Raw genomic sequence first — 15,944 nt, forward strand, 5'->3', positions numbered from 1 at the left:
AATCCCGAGTATGGGCCCCGCAGACAGCGTTCCTCAGCGCTGACTAGCCGCAATGCAAGTCCTCCACGGCCACGTGAGGCTGCGGCCACCTCACCGGCTGGGGCGCGGCGGGGCAGGTGCAGTCCACCGTCTTCAGAAGGGGCATCTGGAGGCCGGAGGGAGGGACGGGACTGGCCGTACTGGTGGTTTCAAGCCCCAGTTCCTGTAGGGCCTTCAGCTTTGGCTTCTTGGGGCTAGATTCACTGGCCCCTGGCTGGGAGATAGGAGGAGGGAATCGTGCCCGGGAGCCTGGCGCAGCAGGTTGACGGCCACACCGGAGTTTTTCTTAATTTATTGTGGGCATGAACCTGTACTGTTGACTCCCCACCCCGTCACTACACTTAAGCTCTTTTACCCAGCGAGTGGAATTCAAAGCTCGAGCCCTGCCCTGGCCAACTCCAGAAGTATGATCTTCACGTGGTTCTTTGTGGTGTCTTGTGACTGGTAGCTGCTAAGGTGGAGAATACAGTGTTTCTCTGCAGGGGACTGCAGGCCTGGGCTGTTGGAGACGCCTGCTGGGGGTGGAGGGTATCCTGTGGACCCCCAAGGTGGGGAGCAGAGAGCCTTCCTGCCCTGCAGGTGGAAGCCTCTGCAGCCCCTTTCCTCCAAGCTTAGATGGCTGGAGAGATGCCCCATCTGCCCACTGGTGGGCCTTGAGGCAGTTGGTCAGTTACTCTGCCCTCTGCCGCTTCACAAGAGCCCCGGGCCAAGACCAGCTCCCTCCCTACTGGGGCTGCGGGTCACACTGTGCTGTTCAGGCTGTGTCTAGCCAGCGGCCAGGCCAGAGGGGCTGGAGTGGGTATCTGACCTATTGCTACCGCCTCTTCCCCTCTTGCTCTGCCTGCTCTGTGGCGGTGTAGTTCCCGATGAGTAAGTTAATTCAACAAACTTGTGTCGAGAGCCTGCTGTGTACCAGTCACTGTTCTAGACATTGGTGATACAGCATCGAACAAAACGACAGCCAAAGTTTTTCGCAAGCCAGGGAGAGGGATCTGAAATGTGAGGTGTAGGGGGGATTTTTGACCAGAGGTGGAGAAGATGAGTGGAGAGCTGAGTGGGTAGATACCTAGCCTGTGTCTAGGGGAAAAGCATTCCAGGCTGACGGAACAGCCAGAGAGGAGGGAGTGGGCCTAGCCCAGTCAAGAACAATGAGGCCCGTCTGAGTAGAGCAGACTAAATGAGGGAAGTGGGGAAGGAGAGCAGAGAAGTGCTGGTGGGGAGATCACGTGCATTCTTACAGGTCAGAGCAAGGGCTTGGCCTTTCTGAGTGGATGGGCACCATGGAGGGTTTCTGAGCTGAGGAGAGGTGATACGGGTGACCCATTCTGGAGAATCGTGGTTAATTGACTGCACCCAAGAGTGGCTGATCACAACACAGTGCGACTCCAGTGGCCTGTGTCCTCACCTTGCCTCACCTCGCAGTTGTATTAGTTACATTAAGGTCAGCGTCCAGCTCAAGGCCCCCTGGAATAACGGCAGAGGACTCTAAGCTGAGAGGAATCGCTGTGGGTTAGCTGGCACTGTCGAGATTCACACACCTCAACAGGCTGGAAACATGGCAGGCGACTCCCGAGATGAGACGTTTGCAAGCAGCTGTAGTAGCACAGTCCTGCTCTTTGGTTCCAGAGGGTAGCCACACAAGATCAGGGCGCAGGAGACCTGGCTTACCAGCTGAGGGGTGTTGGTTCCCTGCCAGTGAAGCGGCATGGCCGTGAGAAAGTGAACGCGGTCTTTGCCAGCATTTGTGGAAGTCTGGTGTCCAGATGGAGGGCATTGGTGATCCCATGAATACAGCTGCGGGCTTTGAAGACACGCTGGAGGGCTTCCAGGGGGCCAGGCGACTCGCCTGGGAAGGAGCGCAGGAGGCTCCTCTCAGCTGTCAGAAGCCTCTGAAGGACTTTGATGTGACGGAGGGCAGCTTCCTCCTGTTGCTCCAGAGGGCTGCAGGTGGGCCCTCTGAGGATCTTGGCGTCTTCACAGGATGGTTTAGGGGCGGCGGAGGGCAGGAGTTAGGAATGCGCCTCTGGAGCTAAGCTCCTCACCAGCTCGGCGACCCTGGGCAAGTTGCTGACTCTTTTTGCACCTCGCTTCCCTGTCTCCACAATGGAGGTAATAATAGTGTTTAACTCACAGGGTTGAGATCATACTTGGAAAGCCCTTAAGAGTACCTGGCAGAGCAGCTCTCGATACGTGGTAATGTCTGGCGACATTTGGTTGTCAGAACTGGAGAGTGGGGGTCATACTGGCCTCTAGTGGGCAGCGGTCACGGTGCTGGTAACCACCCAGTGGTGCACAGGATAGCCTCCACAGTGATGACTCACCTGGTCCCCAGAGCAATGGCAATGAGGTTGGCACCCCCCTGGTGTTGCACACAGTAAGTGCACAATACATTTCAGGATCAGTCAGGGATGTAATACATTTTTAGTCTCATCTTATTACTCGTGTGTCAGATTCTTATAAAACATCTGCTATGTTCTAGGCACTGTAATAGAGTCTGAAGATATAATGCAGGCCTGGACCACAGAGGTCATAGTCTCATGGGCAAGATACGAAAACACATAATAATGTGATATAAAATTATATTATGTGATAAAGCATCTTCTCTAGGTGCTCTGGTAGACTCTTGGTATAAACAAGCCTCCAATTTCAGAGGTCAGAGGATAGTGGGCAAGCCATGAAAATAGTAATTATATAATACAAAAGGTTTACTACCTATTAAGTGCTAAAATCAAGATATAAACAATTTTTTGTGGAAAGAAAAACATTGCTTAGAAATGTCAGAAAACACTTCGTAGAGGAGGGGCCGGTGCTGCAGAAGGAGTGAGATTGTTGAGGCTAACGGGGGCTGCGTAGGGTCTCCCTGCTGGAGGAAAGCCCGTGCAGAGGTGGGGTTGTGGAAGAAGACGGCACCTGCAGCGCACGTGGCAGGAGCTCCGAGATGCACACGCAGGCCTTGGGGCCCGGGACTGAAGTGCCCTGGTTGCCTCTAAAAAGCTTTGGTTTTTCATTGAAGGAATGGGGAGTGATTGGAGCAGGAGGGTGGTTTGATCCAAACCATTTCTGAGAAAGATACCATGTTGGCAGTTCTGAGGAAGAGGCTTGAGTGAGGAAAGACTTGTGGTGAAGAGACCATTTAGGAAGCAGATAAATTGGGGTGAGATCTGGAATCAACCTGTGGCTCAAGAAGAGGAGATGCAGCCTGCTTTCCGAAGTACTTCTGAGGCTCTAGGCTATGTGGCCTTCACGCTGCACTGAACTTTATCAAGCTTCACATCCCAGTGCCTCCTATAATAGCGAGCGTTTAGTGGGAGTTCAGCAAACATTTGCTGGAACGAGGAACTGGGGGTAGAATGGGTAGCGTTTCGTAGGGATGGTGTGAAGGCGAAGGAGATGTTGGGCGGATGAGCTGATGAGAATGTGGGGTGGGGGGGAGCGGGGAGACGCGGGTCCAGTTGTGGACGTGTTACGGGTGACTAGTTTAAGATCCTCCAGGGAGGATGAGCAATAGAAAATTAGAAAGATTAGGACAGGATCTGGGAGAGAAATTACAGAGCCGAAAAAGAGCTTGAATCATCAGGGTCTGAGTAGTAGTTAAGCCTCTGAAAATGAATGAACCTGGCCTCTGTAAACAAGTAGAGGAAGAGCAGAGGGTCAAGGGCAGCTCCCTGGAGAACGCCAGCACTTAAAGGGGGTGGAGCCAGTTTGGAGGAAACCTGGAGAGAGTCTTGACCTGGAAGCATCGGCCTGTTCGTAGCAAAGGCTTCAGAGTACGGGGAAGAGCGAGAATAGATCTTTTTCAGGTTTGACCATTAGGAGGCCACTGAAGGCTTTGGCAAGAGCGATTTCAGCTCAGACAAGGATCAGGGGTGGAGTAGGGCAGAGGGTCGAGTGGGAAGCGAGCATGTAGCACAGATTAAGGAGTCTGACCACTGGAGCTCGAGATGGAGATGCAGAGGTAGCTTGAGGAGGAGACAGAAGCAGAGAGGGGGGTTGTTTTGTTTTAGGCCCAGGGAGACTTGACTCTGTTTCTGAGTCAAAGGGAGCGGAGGAGGGGGGAGAGGTGGAAGCAGCAAGGCCGAGGGGGATCACTGGTTGGGAGCAATGCTGGAAAGGTGGGCGGGGACCCAACCCAGTATCCGGGTGGGCCAGGAGTGGCAGGTGAGTCTAGAGGTGGCAGGCAGGCAGCTCCGGGTTTTCCCCACAGGACTGAGGGACAGTGACACGGATTACGGCTTCTGCCCCACTGGTTTTCCCATCCCCCTTCTCAGGAACATTAAGCCACAGCCCTCTGATGGGCCCAAGGGCTTGGAGGGGCCTGGCGTCATGCCATGTCCATGGGTGACGTCCAGTTCTGTTCATCTTGGTACAGCGGGTACCCACTGAGTACTTGCTGTGTGAGGCTTTGAGCGCCAGGCAGCAGGAGGCTTCTGTTCTTCACCCCGTCCTCCAGTTCTGCCCTTTGGCGACTCCGTGGCAGGGCTCAGCAGCCTCACTGCAGCGGGGGACGCCGTGGTTCTTAGCAGAGCACCGGGAGGGCGCACAGCCTTCCCGCCTTGGGGTCAGCTTTACCTAGCGGGTCGGGTGAGCCAGTCTCCTGGGCAGCTGGTGGCAGGCAGAGGTTGCTGCACCTTGGACATGAGTGGACGAGATTTCTGTTCTCCTGCCCAGGTACCCTGCTGTGACTTTTCTTCTGTCCTTTTGTCCCTGGGGTGGGGACGGCTGCTGGGAGAAGGCTCCCTGTTGTCCAGAGGCAGCAGGCAGCCCAAGAAGCCCGCGCCCCTGGAATCCTGGGGGCTGAGCCATCCTCTTGGCTTGGCCAGCAAGGGGAGGGGGTGGGTAGGTGGATGACATCCCTGGGGGTCTCTCGGAGCAGACCCCAGGACTAGCCAGTCTGCTTAGCATAAGACCAGCACAGTTTAGGAGGAAAGTGCAGAACGTTACTGGGGAAGAGGTCAAAAAAGAGTAGTTTTCTTGTTCAGGACCCATCACCTCTGACCACCAAAGTTCTCCTTCACTGAGGACAGCTGAGTCCTTGACCTTCAGTTACTGCACAACACACTCTCTGTAGCGTTCTCCATTTTGGCTGCATGTTAGAATCACCAGAAAGGTGAGCTTTTTTTGTTTGGTTGGTTTTTTACTGGCCAATGCCTGGGCCCCATGCCCAACCAATTAAATAAGACTTGGAAAGTGGGGTCTAGATGTCAGTAAATGCCTCAGCTTCTCAGGTGATTGCCTTGTGCCCCGAGTGCTGTGACCTGCTGTTACAGGGAGATGGAGTACGCTGGACTGAATCCTGATCAGAAAGGACTGAGAGCACGGAGGGTGGGAGAGGCTGCAGTTCATAATGTAAAGAATGTGAGAGCCTGAAGGATCTTGTTTAGAGCTTTGCAGCTCTCCGTGCGGTCCCAGCCTAGCAGCAGAGCACCACCTGGGAGCCGGTTAGAATGTTGGACCCACGACACCCACTGAATCAGAACGTACACATCAAAGATTGAGAACCGTGCTTTCGCCATTATCCGGACCAGTGGTTCTCAACCTTGGCTGGGTTAGAATTGCCCCTGGGTGCTTGAATACATTTCAGTGCCAGGCCAGACCACTTAAGTCAGAATTTCCAGTTATGGGACCCAGATACTGCAGTCCTCCCGTTCCGCCAAGGTCAAGGACATCCATCTTGATAAGCGCATCTCAAGCTCGAATGTGCATGTGAGTCATCAGGGGATCTTACGCAAACGCAGTTTCTGATTTGTGCCTCTGGAGGGGTCCGGGATTATACATTTCTAATAAGGTCCCTGGTGAGGCTCAGGCTGCAGATCTGATAAATATATTTGAGTCACAAGCATCTCTTAGGCCAAATTCCCAGTTTTACAGCTGAAGTAACTGAGGATCAGAGAGGGAAAAGTGACTCCCCCAAGATAACCCAACACGTTATTCATTCAATACTTGCTGAGCGCTGGCTGTGTGTCAGGCAGTGTGCTACATGCTGGGGCTCAAGCTGGGAATAAGACAGACTCGATTCCTACCCTCACAGGGCTTATGTGCAGTGGGGGAGACAGACAGAGAGCAAGTAACTAAACGAATTACAGATCGGGAGAAGCGTGTGAAGGGGATAACGTGGTAGGGCATGACTTGGCAGTTGTGGGTAGGTCGGGGAGGCAGGCCACCCTCGGAAAAGCAGTAGGTCTTGACTTTCACTGGGGTCTGCTGATTACAACTCTAGAGCTCTTCTTTACTGGACAGGACCAGCCCCCATCCCCACTGGGATTCAGAGATGGGCCCTCCTGACCCTGCTGAAAACATCTGGCTCTGGTCCCCACCCCTATCCCTTTCCCCCACCCGGCTTTCTCTTTCCCTCAACACTCTCATTCTTGGGTATTTGCGGACTCAGGGTGGAGCCTGGGGAGTACCCCTGGGAGCAGAGCATCGATTCCATAACAGGACAGTGTTACGGAGGATAATCGATTTATGATTTCTAACCAAAACCAGACCTCGTCCAGATGCGGTCCCCCACCATTGAGAAATAATTTGAGATTTTTCATTTCTCCCCAAAAGAGCACAAACACTAGGGCTTCCCTCCCTTTCCGATCCTTCAAAAGAACCACGTGGGCAGCTTGTGAAGATGCCCATCCCAGGTCCCACCCCAGCTGGCTGAACCTATCCCCGGAAAGGGCCCTGGAATCTGTGTTTAGTATGTGGCCCATCTGATTCCTACAACCCAGATCCTTGGGGAGGATGTCATGGAGAGAAGAAACTGGCGCTCTGCGCGCATCCCGTGCCTCTCTGTGTGGCTGTGAAAGCTGCAGAAATTTCTTCCCGGTGACTCAGAAGCACGGTCCTTGGCTGGCTTTGCGACTGGAGGGACCTCGCTGTTGATGTGCATGTAGCAACTCACCCCTCCCACAGCCCTGTCCTTACCTTGCCAGCCTCTGCCCTTACCTGAAAGGGTCTCCTTTCTCTCCTCTGACCAGCCAGACCCCTCTCACTCTCCGCGCTCCTGTTCAAACAGCCTGCCTCCGTTGAGTTTCCCCCATGGACCTGGTGGTGAGGGCTTGGACTCTGTTTGGACTCAGCCAGAGGCTAGAAGGGCTGCAAGAGAACTTGTGGACCATCTGATGGTCCCACAGTCACCCCAGGGCCTGGCCCGAGCAGATCTGTTCAGGTGGAATGGTGAGAGATTGATGATAGAGGCGTGGACGGTGGCCAGAACCAAGGGAATGCCTTGGATGTGGAGAAAAGATAAACTTCAGTTGTGTACAATGTGAATCACGCCCTTGTACAGTTAGCTTAACTTTCATGTAGAAAATGGGTGGAGGTACATCTGTTTCCTGGAGCTGACCCTTCCGAGGTCCAAGTGAGGGATAGGACACAGTGGGGGGAACCATGCCAGGGAGGCTGTGGTAGGCTGGTCTGGCCTGGGACGGAATTCGTGAAGGGTGGGACTTGGTTTCCCTCTCTGGGGCGTAGGCCCCGCCTGGACCGCTGATGCTGCCTTTGAGGGGTTAGGGAGATGCCCAGGGTGAGGAGGGCCACTCCCTGGATGGCCGCCCTGGAAGCAGCTTGGTGCTTTCTGGAGGCGGGAAGAGGCAGGCTGTGGGTGTGCCCTGCTCCAGTGTCTAGGCGACAGTGTTTGTGGTGCTGACCGGACACCTGTGACTCCTGCCTCCTAGGTGGCCCGAGGCAGCCGGGATGACAGCTCTCCCCAGGAACCCTGGCACCTGAGAAACATGATCAGCAAGTCCCGTGAGTATTCCCCAGGAGCTCCCCACCCTGCGGGGTGGGCTCCCCAGAAGCAGGGGGTTGGGGAGGGACCGACACGGAGCCAGGGGCCCCTGTCTTCATCCTGAAGGATGGCAGAGACACTCGGGTCCAAGCCCTGAGCCGGAGAACTAGGGCCAGGCGAGGGCCTGCTGTGAGCCGGCCTTGCAGGGGCCCCAGCTGAAGCAGCTGAGAAGGTGGCCTGGGGCTGTGCCTCCCTGTTTCTGCTTCCAGCTCTTCCGTGCGTTCGCCCTGCAGGCTGGAAACTCCTGGCCACGCTGGCTCTGGTCCTGGTCGTCATGGTATGGTACTCCATCTCCCGAGAAGACAGGTACATTGAGCTGTGAGTCCACCTTTCATGTCCTTCCGTGGGTTCTTCTTGGGAACCGGGCTCAGGGATGGAGCGTCATGAGGTGGGGACCTAGTGGGGGGACAGGAGGGTTCAGAGAGCCAGGGCATGACCTCTCCCATACACTACTAGCCCAGGATCCTCTGTGAGGGGAGTTGGTGGGTTTTGGGGGGTAGGACCTGGGATGACTCCCCGGGGTCCTCACCCAGGGAGTTCAGGAGAACAAAGAACTGGCTTTGCAATGATTTGGTTTCAAAGTGGGACTTGGGCTGACACCGTTGCAGCCGGAGAGTCGCTCTCCGGGGCCTTGGGGCCGACGTGCCCTGGGAGGAGGAGGAGGCTGCCTGGAAAGCTGGCCCCCGGGCCCGGGAGGTCTGACTGGAGCGCCTGCCTCTCTCCTTTTCTGTCTCCAGCTTTTATTTTCCCATCCCAGGGAAGAAGGAGCCATGCCTCCAGGGTGAGGCGGAGAGGATGGCCTCCAAGCTCTTTGGCAAGTACGTGAGGATGCGGGGTGGGCCTGGGTGCTGGCTAGATGGAGGGAACCGTGCTGGTGGACGTGGGCCAGGGGCAGCCTGTGAGGGAGGGAGAGGTCTCGGTGTGTATACGTAATGTGAGTCAGGGGTCTGACCCAGTTTCTGGCATGAAGATGAATCTCTTTCTCATCCCCACCCTGCCTTCACCTCGGCGCAGCTACTCCCGAGAACAGCCCGTCTTTCTGCAGCTTAAGGATTATTTCTGGGTCAAGACGCCATCTGCCTACGAGCTGCCCTACGGGACCAAGGGGAGTGGTAAGTATCCGCCTGGTCAGGTGGGCATGGTGGCCTCACCTTGGCCGCACAGCTTCCCGTTTCCTGCTGTCCGTGGTCCCAGCGCCCAGGTTCTCAGCCAGGCCTAGATCCTGGGGGCAGGGCAGGGAGGGCTGGCAGCCTTTGGAGATCAGCCCCTTCATTGCGGTTCTTTTGTAGAAGACCTACTGCTCCGGGTGCTGGCCGTCACCAGCTACTCCGTTCCAGAGAGCATCCAGAGGTGAGGAGACCCTCCCTCCTGCCCCAGTGTGAAACCGTCACGGTCCAGCACCTCCCAGTGAGCCTGCCTGTCTCCAGGGGAGGCGGGCACGCCAGTCCCCACGGCGGCTGAGCCTGGGTACCAGGCTGCTGGAGTGGGCAGAGACCGCTGAGGGTATTGCCGTGGTAACAGGCAGGCCTGGGCAGCAGTCGGGGGCTCCGAAATGGGGTTTCTTCTTGGTACTCCCCAGGCACCTTCCCTCCTCCTCTCTCTCTTCCATGCTCTGTTCAATTTCCTCCCCCTTGAAAGCCCAGGGCTGCAGGCTCGGCATGACCAGAAGCAGGACTCCTTGGAGAGGCCTGGTCTGTGGGGGCCAGGGGCTGAGGGGCTGAGGGGGCCTGGGCAGACCGGGGCAGGAGCAGGGGCTCCTTCTGGGTCTTACCACCCTGTTCCCGGGGCAGCCTCAAGTGCCGCCGCTGCGTGGTGGTGGGGAACGGGCATCGGCTGCGCAACAGCTCGCTGGGAGAGGCCATCAACAAGTACGACGTGGTCATCAGGTCTGTATGAGCGCCCTTCCCTCTTCTGTTTGGGGGCGACGGTAAACAGACCCAGTGGGATTCTAGGTGACGGGCATCCTCCTCCCTGCCTCCCAGGTTAAACAGCGCACCGGTGGCTGGCTACGAGAATGATGTGGGCTCCAAGACCACCATGCGTCTCTTCTACCCTGAATCCGCCCACTTCAATCCCAAAGTGGAGGACAACCCTGACACACTCCTTGTCATGGTAGCTTTCAAGGCCATGGACTTCCACTGGATTGAGAGCATCCTGAGTGATAAGAAGCGCGTAAGCAGGGAGACTGGCGGGGGTGAGGTCGCAGCCTGGGGATGGGGGCGCCGCCCGGGTCAGGCCCTGCCGCTCCATCACGTGTGCCCCACGGTCCTCAGGAGCCAGTAAGGGGAAGGTGTGAGCTCAGTGTTCTACTGCAGGGGTCAGACAGCAGCAGCGAAGGGCACCCTAAGCTCGAGGCTGCTTGGGACAGAGGAGCTGCCAGAATATGTCTGCCGGTGAGAAGCTTGGCAGCAGAGGGACCAGTTGGTAGTCATCTCCAGGTGGAGGCAGTTAGAACAGTCGGGATCTCTGTCCTTCTAGGTGGACTCCAGAAAGTCCGCTCTGTCTCTTTGCCATCCAGTTGACAGCTGAACTGTCCGACTGTCCATTTTTTGCCACGTGTTCAGCTGGCCCCTTCTACCTGCATGGCTATACTTGGAAGCGGGCAATGGTTGGAGCCCATACTCTACACACTATGGCACCTGGCCTCCCCTGGGGGGTGCCCCGCTCCCCTCTCTCCCTCCTCCTCTCTTCTGGTCTCCTCTCCCACCTCTGGTGTAGGCCTCCACGTCCCTCCCGTCACCCCGCGCTCCCGAGGGCCTGTGCCGTCAACACAGGGGCCCCGTCCCCTGGAGAAGCCCCTCCCCCTCCCCGTTTCAACCCACTGGCTCTCTCCCTCCCACCCCCACCCGCCTAGGTGCGAAAGGGCTTCTGGAAACAGCCTCCCCTCATCTGGGACGTCAACCCCAAACAGATTCGGATTCTCAACCCCTTCTTCATGGAGATTGCAGCTGACAAACTGCTGAGCCTGCCGATACAGCAGCCGTACAAGATTAAGCAGGTGACGACAGGCTGCAGACGGACGGGAAGCCAGAGGGCTGGGGCTCTCTGTGGGAAGTAGGAGGGACTTCCTAGAGGCTCCAGAAGGCCAGGGAGGACCCCAGGCAAGGGGAAAACAATAGCAGAGACGGCAGCACGCGGCCCCCAGGCGCACACCTGTCATCAGAGGCAGGTATTCTGGCTTTTACAGCAAGGGAGGGCACACACTCTTGAGATGCTCTGGGGCATCTCCAAAATGGGGAGTCAGGGAAGGGTATTTTTAGGGCTTGGGTGCTAGAAGAAGAGGATGCCTTTGGCAGGCGCTGATCAGAATCTGTACACTGGGGATTTGCTGGGACAGTCAGTAGTCTTTTTTTTTTTTTTTGGGCCGCGGGCCGCACGGCTTGTGGAATTTTAGTTCCCCGACCAGGGATTGAACACGCACCCCCGGCAGTAAAAGCGTGGAGTCCTGGGTTTCCCTGGTGGCGCAGTGGTTGAGAGTCCGTCTGCTGATGCAGGGGACGCGGGTTCGTGCCCCGGTCCGGGAAGATCCCACATGCCGCAGAGCGGCTGGGCCCGTGAGCCATGGCCGCCAGGGCAGTCCCAACAGTCAGTAATCTTATGTTTAGGATATGGAGCCCAGTGGTTACTATTTGATCACTTCATCTGTGATCCAGTCTTGGAGCATATTGGTCTAAAGGAGTTGAAAGAATGTGAGAATGCAGTTGGTCCTGCATATCATGGTTTGGTAGGTGTGACAGTTTGGGAAGTCAGGGTGCAGTTTGCAAGTTCTGGTTTTGGTTTCGGCTCGCACAACCCTCCCTAGTGGTCTTCTGCTGGCAGGTTTTGGCACACTGGGTAGCTTCCCAAGCAGGTACTTCCACCGTATCTTTGAGCCCTCAGAGAGGCTGTGTGAGGTAGGAGACAGAAGTAATGATCAGGGCTTCCCTGGTGGCGCAGTGGTTGAGCATCCGCCTGCCGATGCAGGGGACGCGGGTTCGTGCCCCGGTCCGGGAAGATCCCACATGTCGCGGAGCGGCTGGGCCCGTGAGCCATGGCCGCTGAGCCTGCGCGTCCGGAGCCTGTGCTCCGTGACGGGAGAGGCCACAACAGTTGAGAGGCCCGCGTACCGCAAAGAAAAAAAGAAGTAATGATCAGACATAGACAGGACTCACGGTGCTACCTGCTGTATGGCCTTGGGCCAGTCAGCCACTCAGAGCCTTGGTTTTCTTATCTGTGGGGTGGGGAAAATAGGAGTACTGACCTTTTAAATTTAAAAGGTAATTACGTGATGTGCTTATCACGGAGGTTGGCACACCGTGAATGCTCGATAAACAGTTGCCAAGTTTTGAATAAACGATTTTATTCTTTCTTTTCTTTTCTTCGGCCGCGCTGCATGGCTCGCGGGATCTCAGTTCCCTCACCAGGCAGGGATCAAACCTGGGCCACGGCAGTGAAACACCGGAATCCTAACCACTTGGCCACCAGGGAGCTCCCCATGATTCTATTCTTTACTGAATATCTACTGCGATTCAGCTTCCTAGGTTGAATGCCTGCTTTTGCGACTGCTCAGCACCAGGCCCCAAGTTTGCACGCACGGGGAATAAGACATGCCCTCTGCCCTAAGGAAACTCAGTCTAGCGGAATAGACATGCAGGATGCAGCCCGGAATGGCAAAGCGCTCCGATCGAGGGTTGTTCCGAGGGCTGCGGGGTCTCAGAGGAGGGGCGGAACTCTGCTTGGGGCTGTCTGGAGGTGGTGCCACTGGAAGAGGTGGTACTGGAGCTGGGCCCTAAGGGGTCGTGGGGCCCATCAAGCAGAGAATTGGGGAAAGGGATTTCATTTGGCAAGACCAAACAACGCCCCTGGCACTGAGTTCTAGTGCACATGGAGTTGGGTGGGGGGCAGCAAAGAGGAGTTTTCTGGCCCTGGTGGCAGAGGGTGAAGGCTAGAGAGGGAAGCCAGAGATTAGGACCAGAACCCAGCTCCTGGCAGGAGGAAGAGGGAGAGGAAGGGATGAACTTGAGTTTCCTGTTACTGCCTCACAGATAACCACAGTTTAGAGGCTTGAAACAACACCCATGTATTGGCTCATAGTTTTGGAGGTCGGATGTCCAGTACGGCACAGCTGGGTTCTCTGCGTAGGGTGTACAAGGCTGAAATCAAGTTGGCAGCTGGGCTGCGTTCTTTTCTGGAGGCTCGGGGGGTGAAATTTGCTTCCAGGTTCATTCTTGTTGTTGGAAGAATTTGGTTCCTTGTGGTTGCAGGACCGAGGTCCCCATTTCCTGGCTGGTTTCAGCCTAGGGGTGGTACCCTCAGCATGTAAGAGCTGTCTGCATACCTTGCTGTCTGGTCCCCTCCATCTTCAGGCCAGCAATGCATGATAAACCCTCTTGTGCTTCACACCTCGCACTTCCTCCACTGCTGATCTCTAGACCCAGATATAAAAGCTCATGAGATTAGGTCAAGCCCACCAGGACTATCTATTTTACAGTCTACTGTGCCACATTAAGCAATATAATACAATGTAATATATCTCATCATATTCATAGGTTACACACACTCTCAAGGGCAAGGGGTCATTGGGCTTCATCTTAGAATTCTTCTGCTACAGCATTTCTTTTAAGGTGAAATTGAGAGATTTGTGACAGTTTCCAGCACAACTAGGTGGATGGTAATATGTTTAACAGTTACAGGAATACACGGGAAGAGAAGAGTTTGCTAGAAGGTGACGCATGTGTGGTTTGGCAGAGGTCTGAACCGGATGAGATAACACAGTTGCCGGTAAAAGCAACAGGGCTGAAATGGAAGGCTGGGGCAGGTAGTGACATGAAAAGATAGGAGAGCTCAGAAAGGGAAGCTGGGGAACACCTGGCCTTAGGGGATCTGACAAGGTCTGGGGAGTGGAAGGCAGGTCATCCCTGCTGAGGAAGGCGGTTTGTGAGGTTAGAATATCAGGTGGCCCATCCCCGTGGATGGCTCAGGGGTGGAGAAAGTGAGGTCCTCACAGCAGCCCATACGGTAGGGGGTGGGGGAGGTACTGCTGTCCCCACTTTATAGGAGGGAGAGCCCACCCTCATGAAGGGCACACAGCCCGGAAATGTGAGAGCCTCAGGGCTTCCAGGAGAGGTGAGTTTCTCCAAGACGGAGAGCAGAACCTTTCCACTCCTTGAGTGACTTGTTTAACGGTTGTAAGCCTCAGTTCCCCATCTGGAAAATGGGGCTAATAATACTATGTACCTCAAAGTGTGTTTGTGAGGACTGGATGAGGTGGCATATGGGGTGAAATACTTAGCATAGTGTCTGGCACATAGCAGGTGCTCCGAAAATCGTAGATGTTATTATTACTATCATTTTTGTCATCTTGATGGCCATCATCATCCCCAAAGGCCCAAACCCTCCCCAGACGTGTTGAGCTGTAGTATGCGGTATGGTAGCCACGAGCCACGTGTGGCTTTTTTTTTGTTTTTTGTGGCTGCAAGGCACGGCTTGCAGGATCTTCGTTCATCGACCAGGGATCATACCCGAGCCGTCGGCAGTGAGAACACGGAGTCCTGACCCCTGGACCACCAGGGAATTCCCCACATGTGGCTATTTAAATTTAAATTTTCATTAAAATTGAATCAAATAAAAAGTTCAGTTCCTTAGCTGCATGAGCCCCATATGGCTCGTGGCTGCCATACAGGACAGCACAGATGCAGAACGTTTCCATGATACTAGAAGGTTCTGTTGCAGAACGCTGGCCTAGAGGTGCTGAAAGGAGCAGGCTCCCTCTAATATCTTCCCCACGCTTTGTCCCTCAGAAGCCCACCACAGGGCTGTTGGCCATCACCCTGGCCCTCCACCTCTGTGACCTGGTGCATATCGCTGGCTTTGGCTACCCAGACGCCCACCACAAAAAGCAGTCCATTCACTACTATGAGTATATCACACTCAAGTCCATGGTGGTAAGTGGTCCCTGCTGGTGAACTGGGGACCCTGAGGGAGTGAGGGTGGTCCCAGAGATAGCTCACCGAGAGGTCACACGGAGAGTCAGAACTGGAACCAAGGCATCTGGACTCCCAGGCCAGCGTCCCCTGTATTCTGTCTTCCTTCCGAGAGCCGGTGTGGGGAATGGAGCTCCCGGGGTGCGGGCCTACGGGGAGGGCCAGGTAGCTGCCTGGGAGTTCCTCAGTTGGCTTCCTTGGCTGTCTCCACAGTGGTCAGGCCACAATGTCTCCCAAGAGGCCCTGGCCATCAAGCGGATGCTGGAAATCGGAGCCGTCAAGAACCTCACGTACTTCTGACTGGGCAGGAGCTGTACCCATCCGTCTGCTCACCCTGCTGAGTGCCCCCATCCATGGCTATGGGGGGTGCCTGGTCCCAGCTGGGACTCACCCTCCCCTGTGTGGGTAGGAGGAGGCCAGGTCTGAGACGAGGCTGTGTCCCTGGCGGCTCCGGTGGAGGCCAGATCGAGTCAGGGTGGCGGCCCTGAGGCAGCAGGAGCCCGGCCAGGCACGGGGCTTGCTGCTGTGGCATCCCCTCTCTGCCAGCGCCGGGAGATTATTTAACGGGCTATTTAATTAAGGGGTAGGAACATGCTGTGGGCTGGCCCCATGGCATCCAGAAAAGGGGGCATATTACCGTGTTCTGCTCACTTTTTACACAAAAGTGATGGACCCACTACGGCCTAGACCCAGAGCAGGCCTCCCAGGAGGGCGAGGCGTCTGGAGCGGGCGGTGCCCGGAGCGGGTGGTGCCCTCCAGAGAAGGACTGCTCCCTCCCAGCGGGCATGGGAAGAGCACTGGCACAGGGCTTCTGTGGAGGAGAGGACCTAAAAGGGGTTTCAGACTTATTAAACTATTTTTCCTAAAACAGAAGCAGCTGTGATACCTTGTGTCCTTTCAGAGTAAAGAAGACACGGATGCGTAGTGGGCCACAGCAGTGGGTCCCTCTCCCGGCAGTCGACAGGCTTGTTAAAGACCCACTGAGGCCCAGAGTGGGCCAGGGTCATTCAGGAAATAATTATTTACTGAGTACAGTGCCTGGTGGGTGCCAAGTCGTGCTTTGTCACCCTGGCGTAGCAGGCGAGCAAGTGGTGCTCCAAGCAGCCCTGTCTGCTGGACACCGAGCCTGGCATCTGCATCCTGGTTTACTTTCCAGAGGTAGGGAG

General features: G+C 55.7%; 1 protein-coding gene across 6 annotated transcripts in view; it reads left to right on the plus strand.

Annotated features, from left to right (window-relative positions):
* ST3GAL4 (ST3 beta-galactoside alpha-2,3-sialyltransferase 4) overlaps positions 1-15,651 on the plus strand; it is a 33,131-nt gene extending 17,480 nt beyond the window's left edge. Inside the window, exons 2-11 of one of the 6 annotated variants that reach the window (XM_060160748.1) lie at positions 7,704-7,776; positions 8,026-8,134; positions 8,554-8,634; positions 8,831-8,928; positions 9,106-9,166; positions 9,607-9,702; positions 9,799-9,988; positions 10,671-10,814; positions 14,596-14,739; positions 14,992-15,651. In XM_060160748.1, the coding sequence (XP_060016731.1) occupies positions 7,761-7,776; positions 8,026-8,134; positions 8,554-8,634; positions 8,831-8,928; positions 9,106-9,166; positions 9,607-9,702; positions 9,799-9,988; positions 10,671-10,814; positions 14,596-14,739; positions 14,992-15,078 (1,026 nt within the window). In that variant the 5' untranslated portion in view covers positions 7,704-7,760 and the 3' untranslated portion in view covers positions 15,079-15,651. The remainder of the gene's footprint in view (positions 1-7,703; positions 7,777-8,025; positions 8,135-8,553; positions 8,635-8,830; positions 8,929-9,105; positions 9,167-9,606; positions 9,703-9,798; positions 9,989-10,670; positions 10,815-14,595; positions 14,740-14,991) is intronic. The other 5 variants (XM_060160749.1, XM_060160750.1, XM_060160751.1 and 2 more) reach the window with 5 other exon arrangements.
* Positions 15,652-15,944: the final 293 nt, after the last annotated feature.

This window comes from Lagenorhynchus albirostris, chromosome 9 (assembly GCF_949774975.1).
Source record: "Lagenorhynchus albirostris chromosome 9, mLagAlb1.1, whole genome shotgun sequence".
NCBI lineage: Eukaryota > Metazoa > Chordata > Mammalia > Artiodactyla > Delphinidae > Lagenorhynchus > Lagenorhynchus albirostris.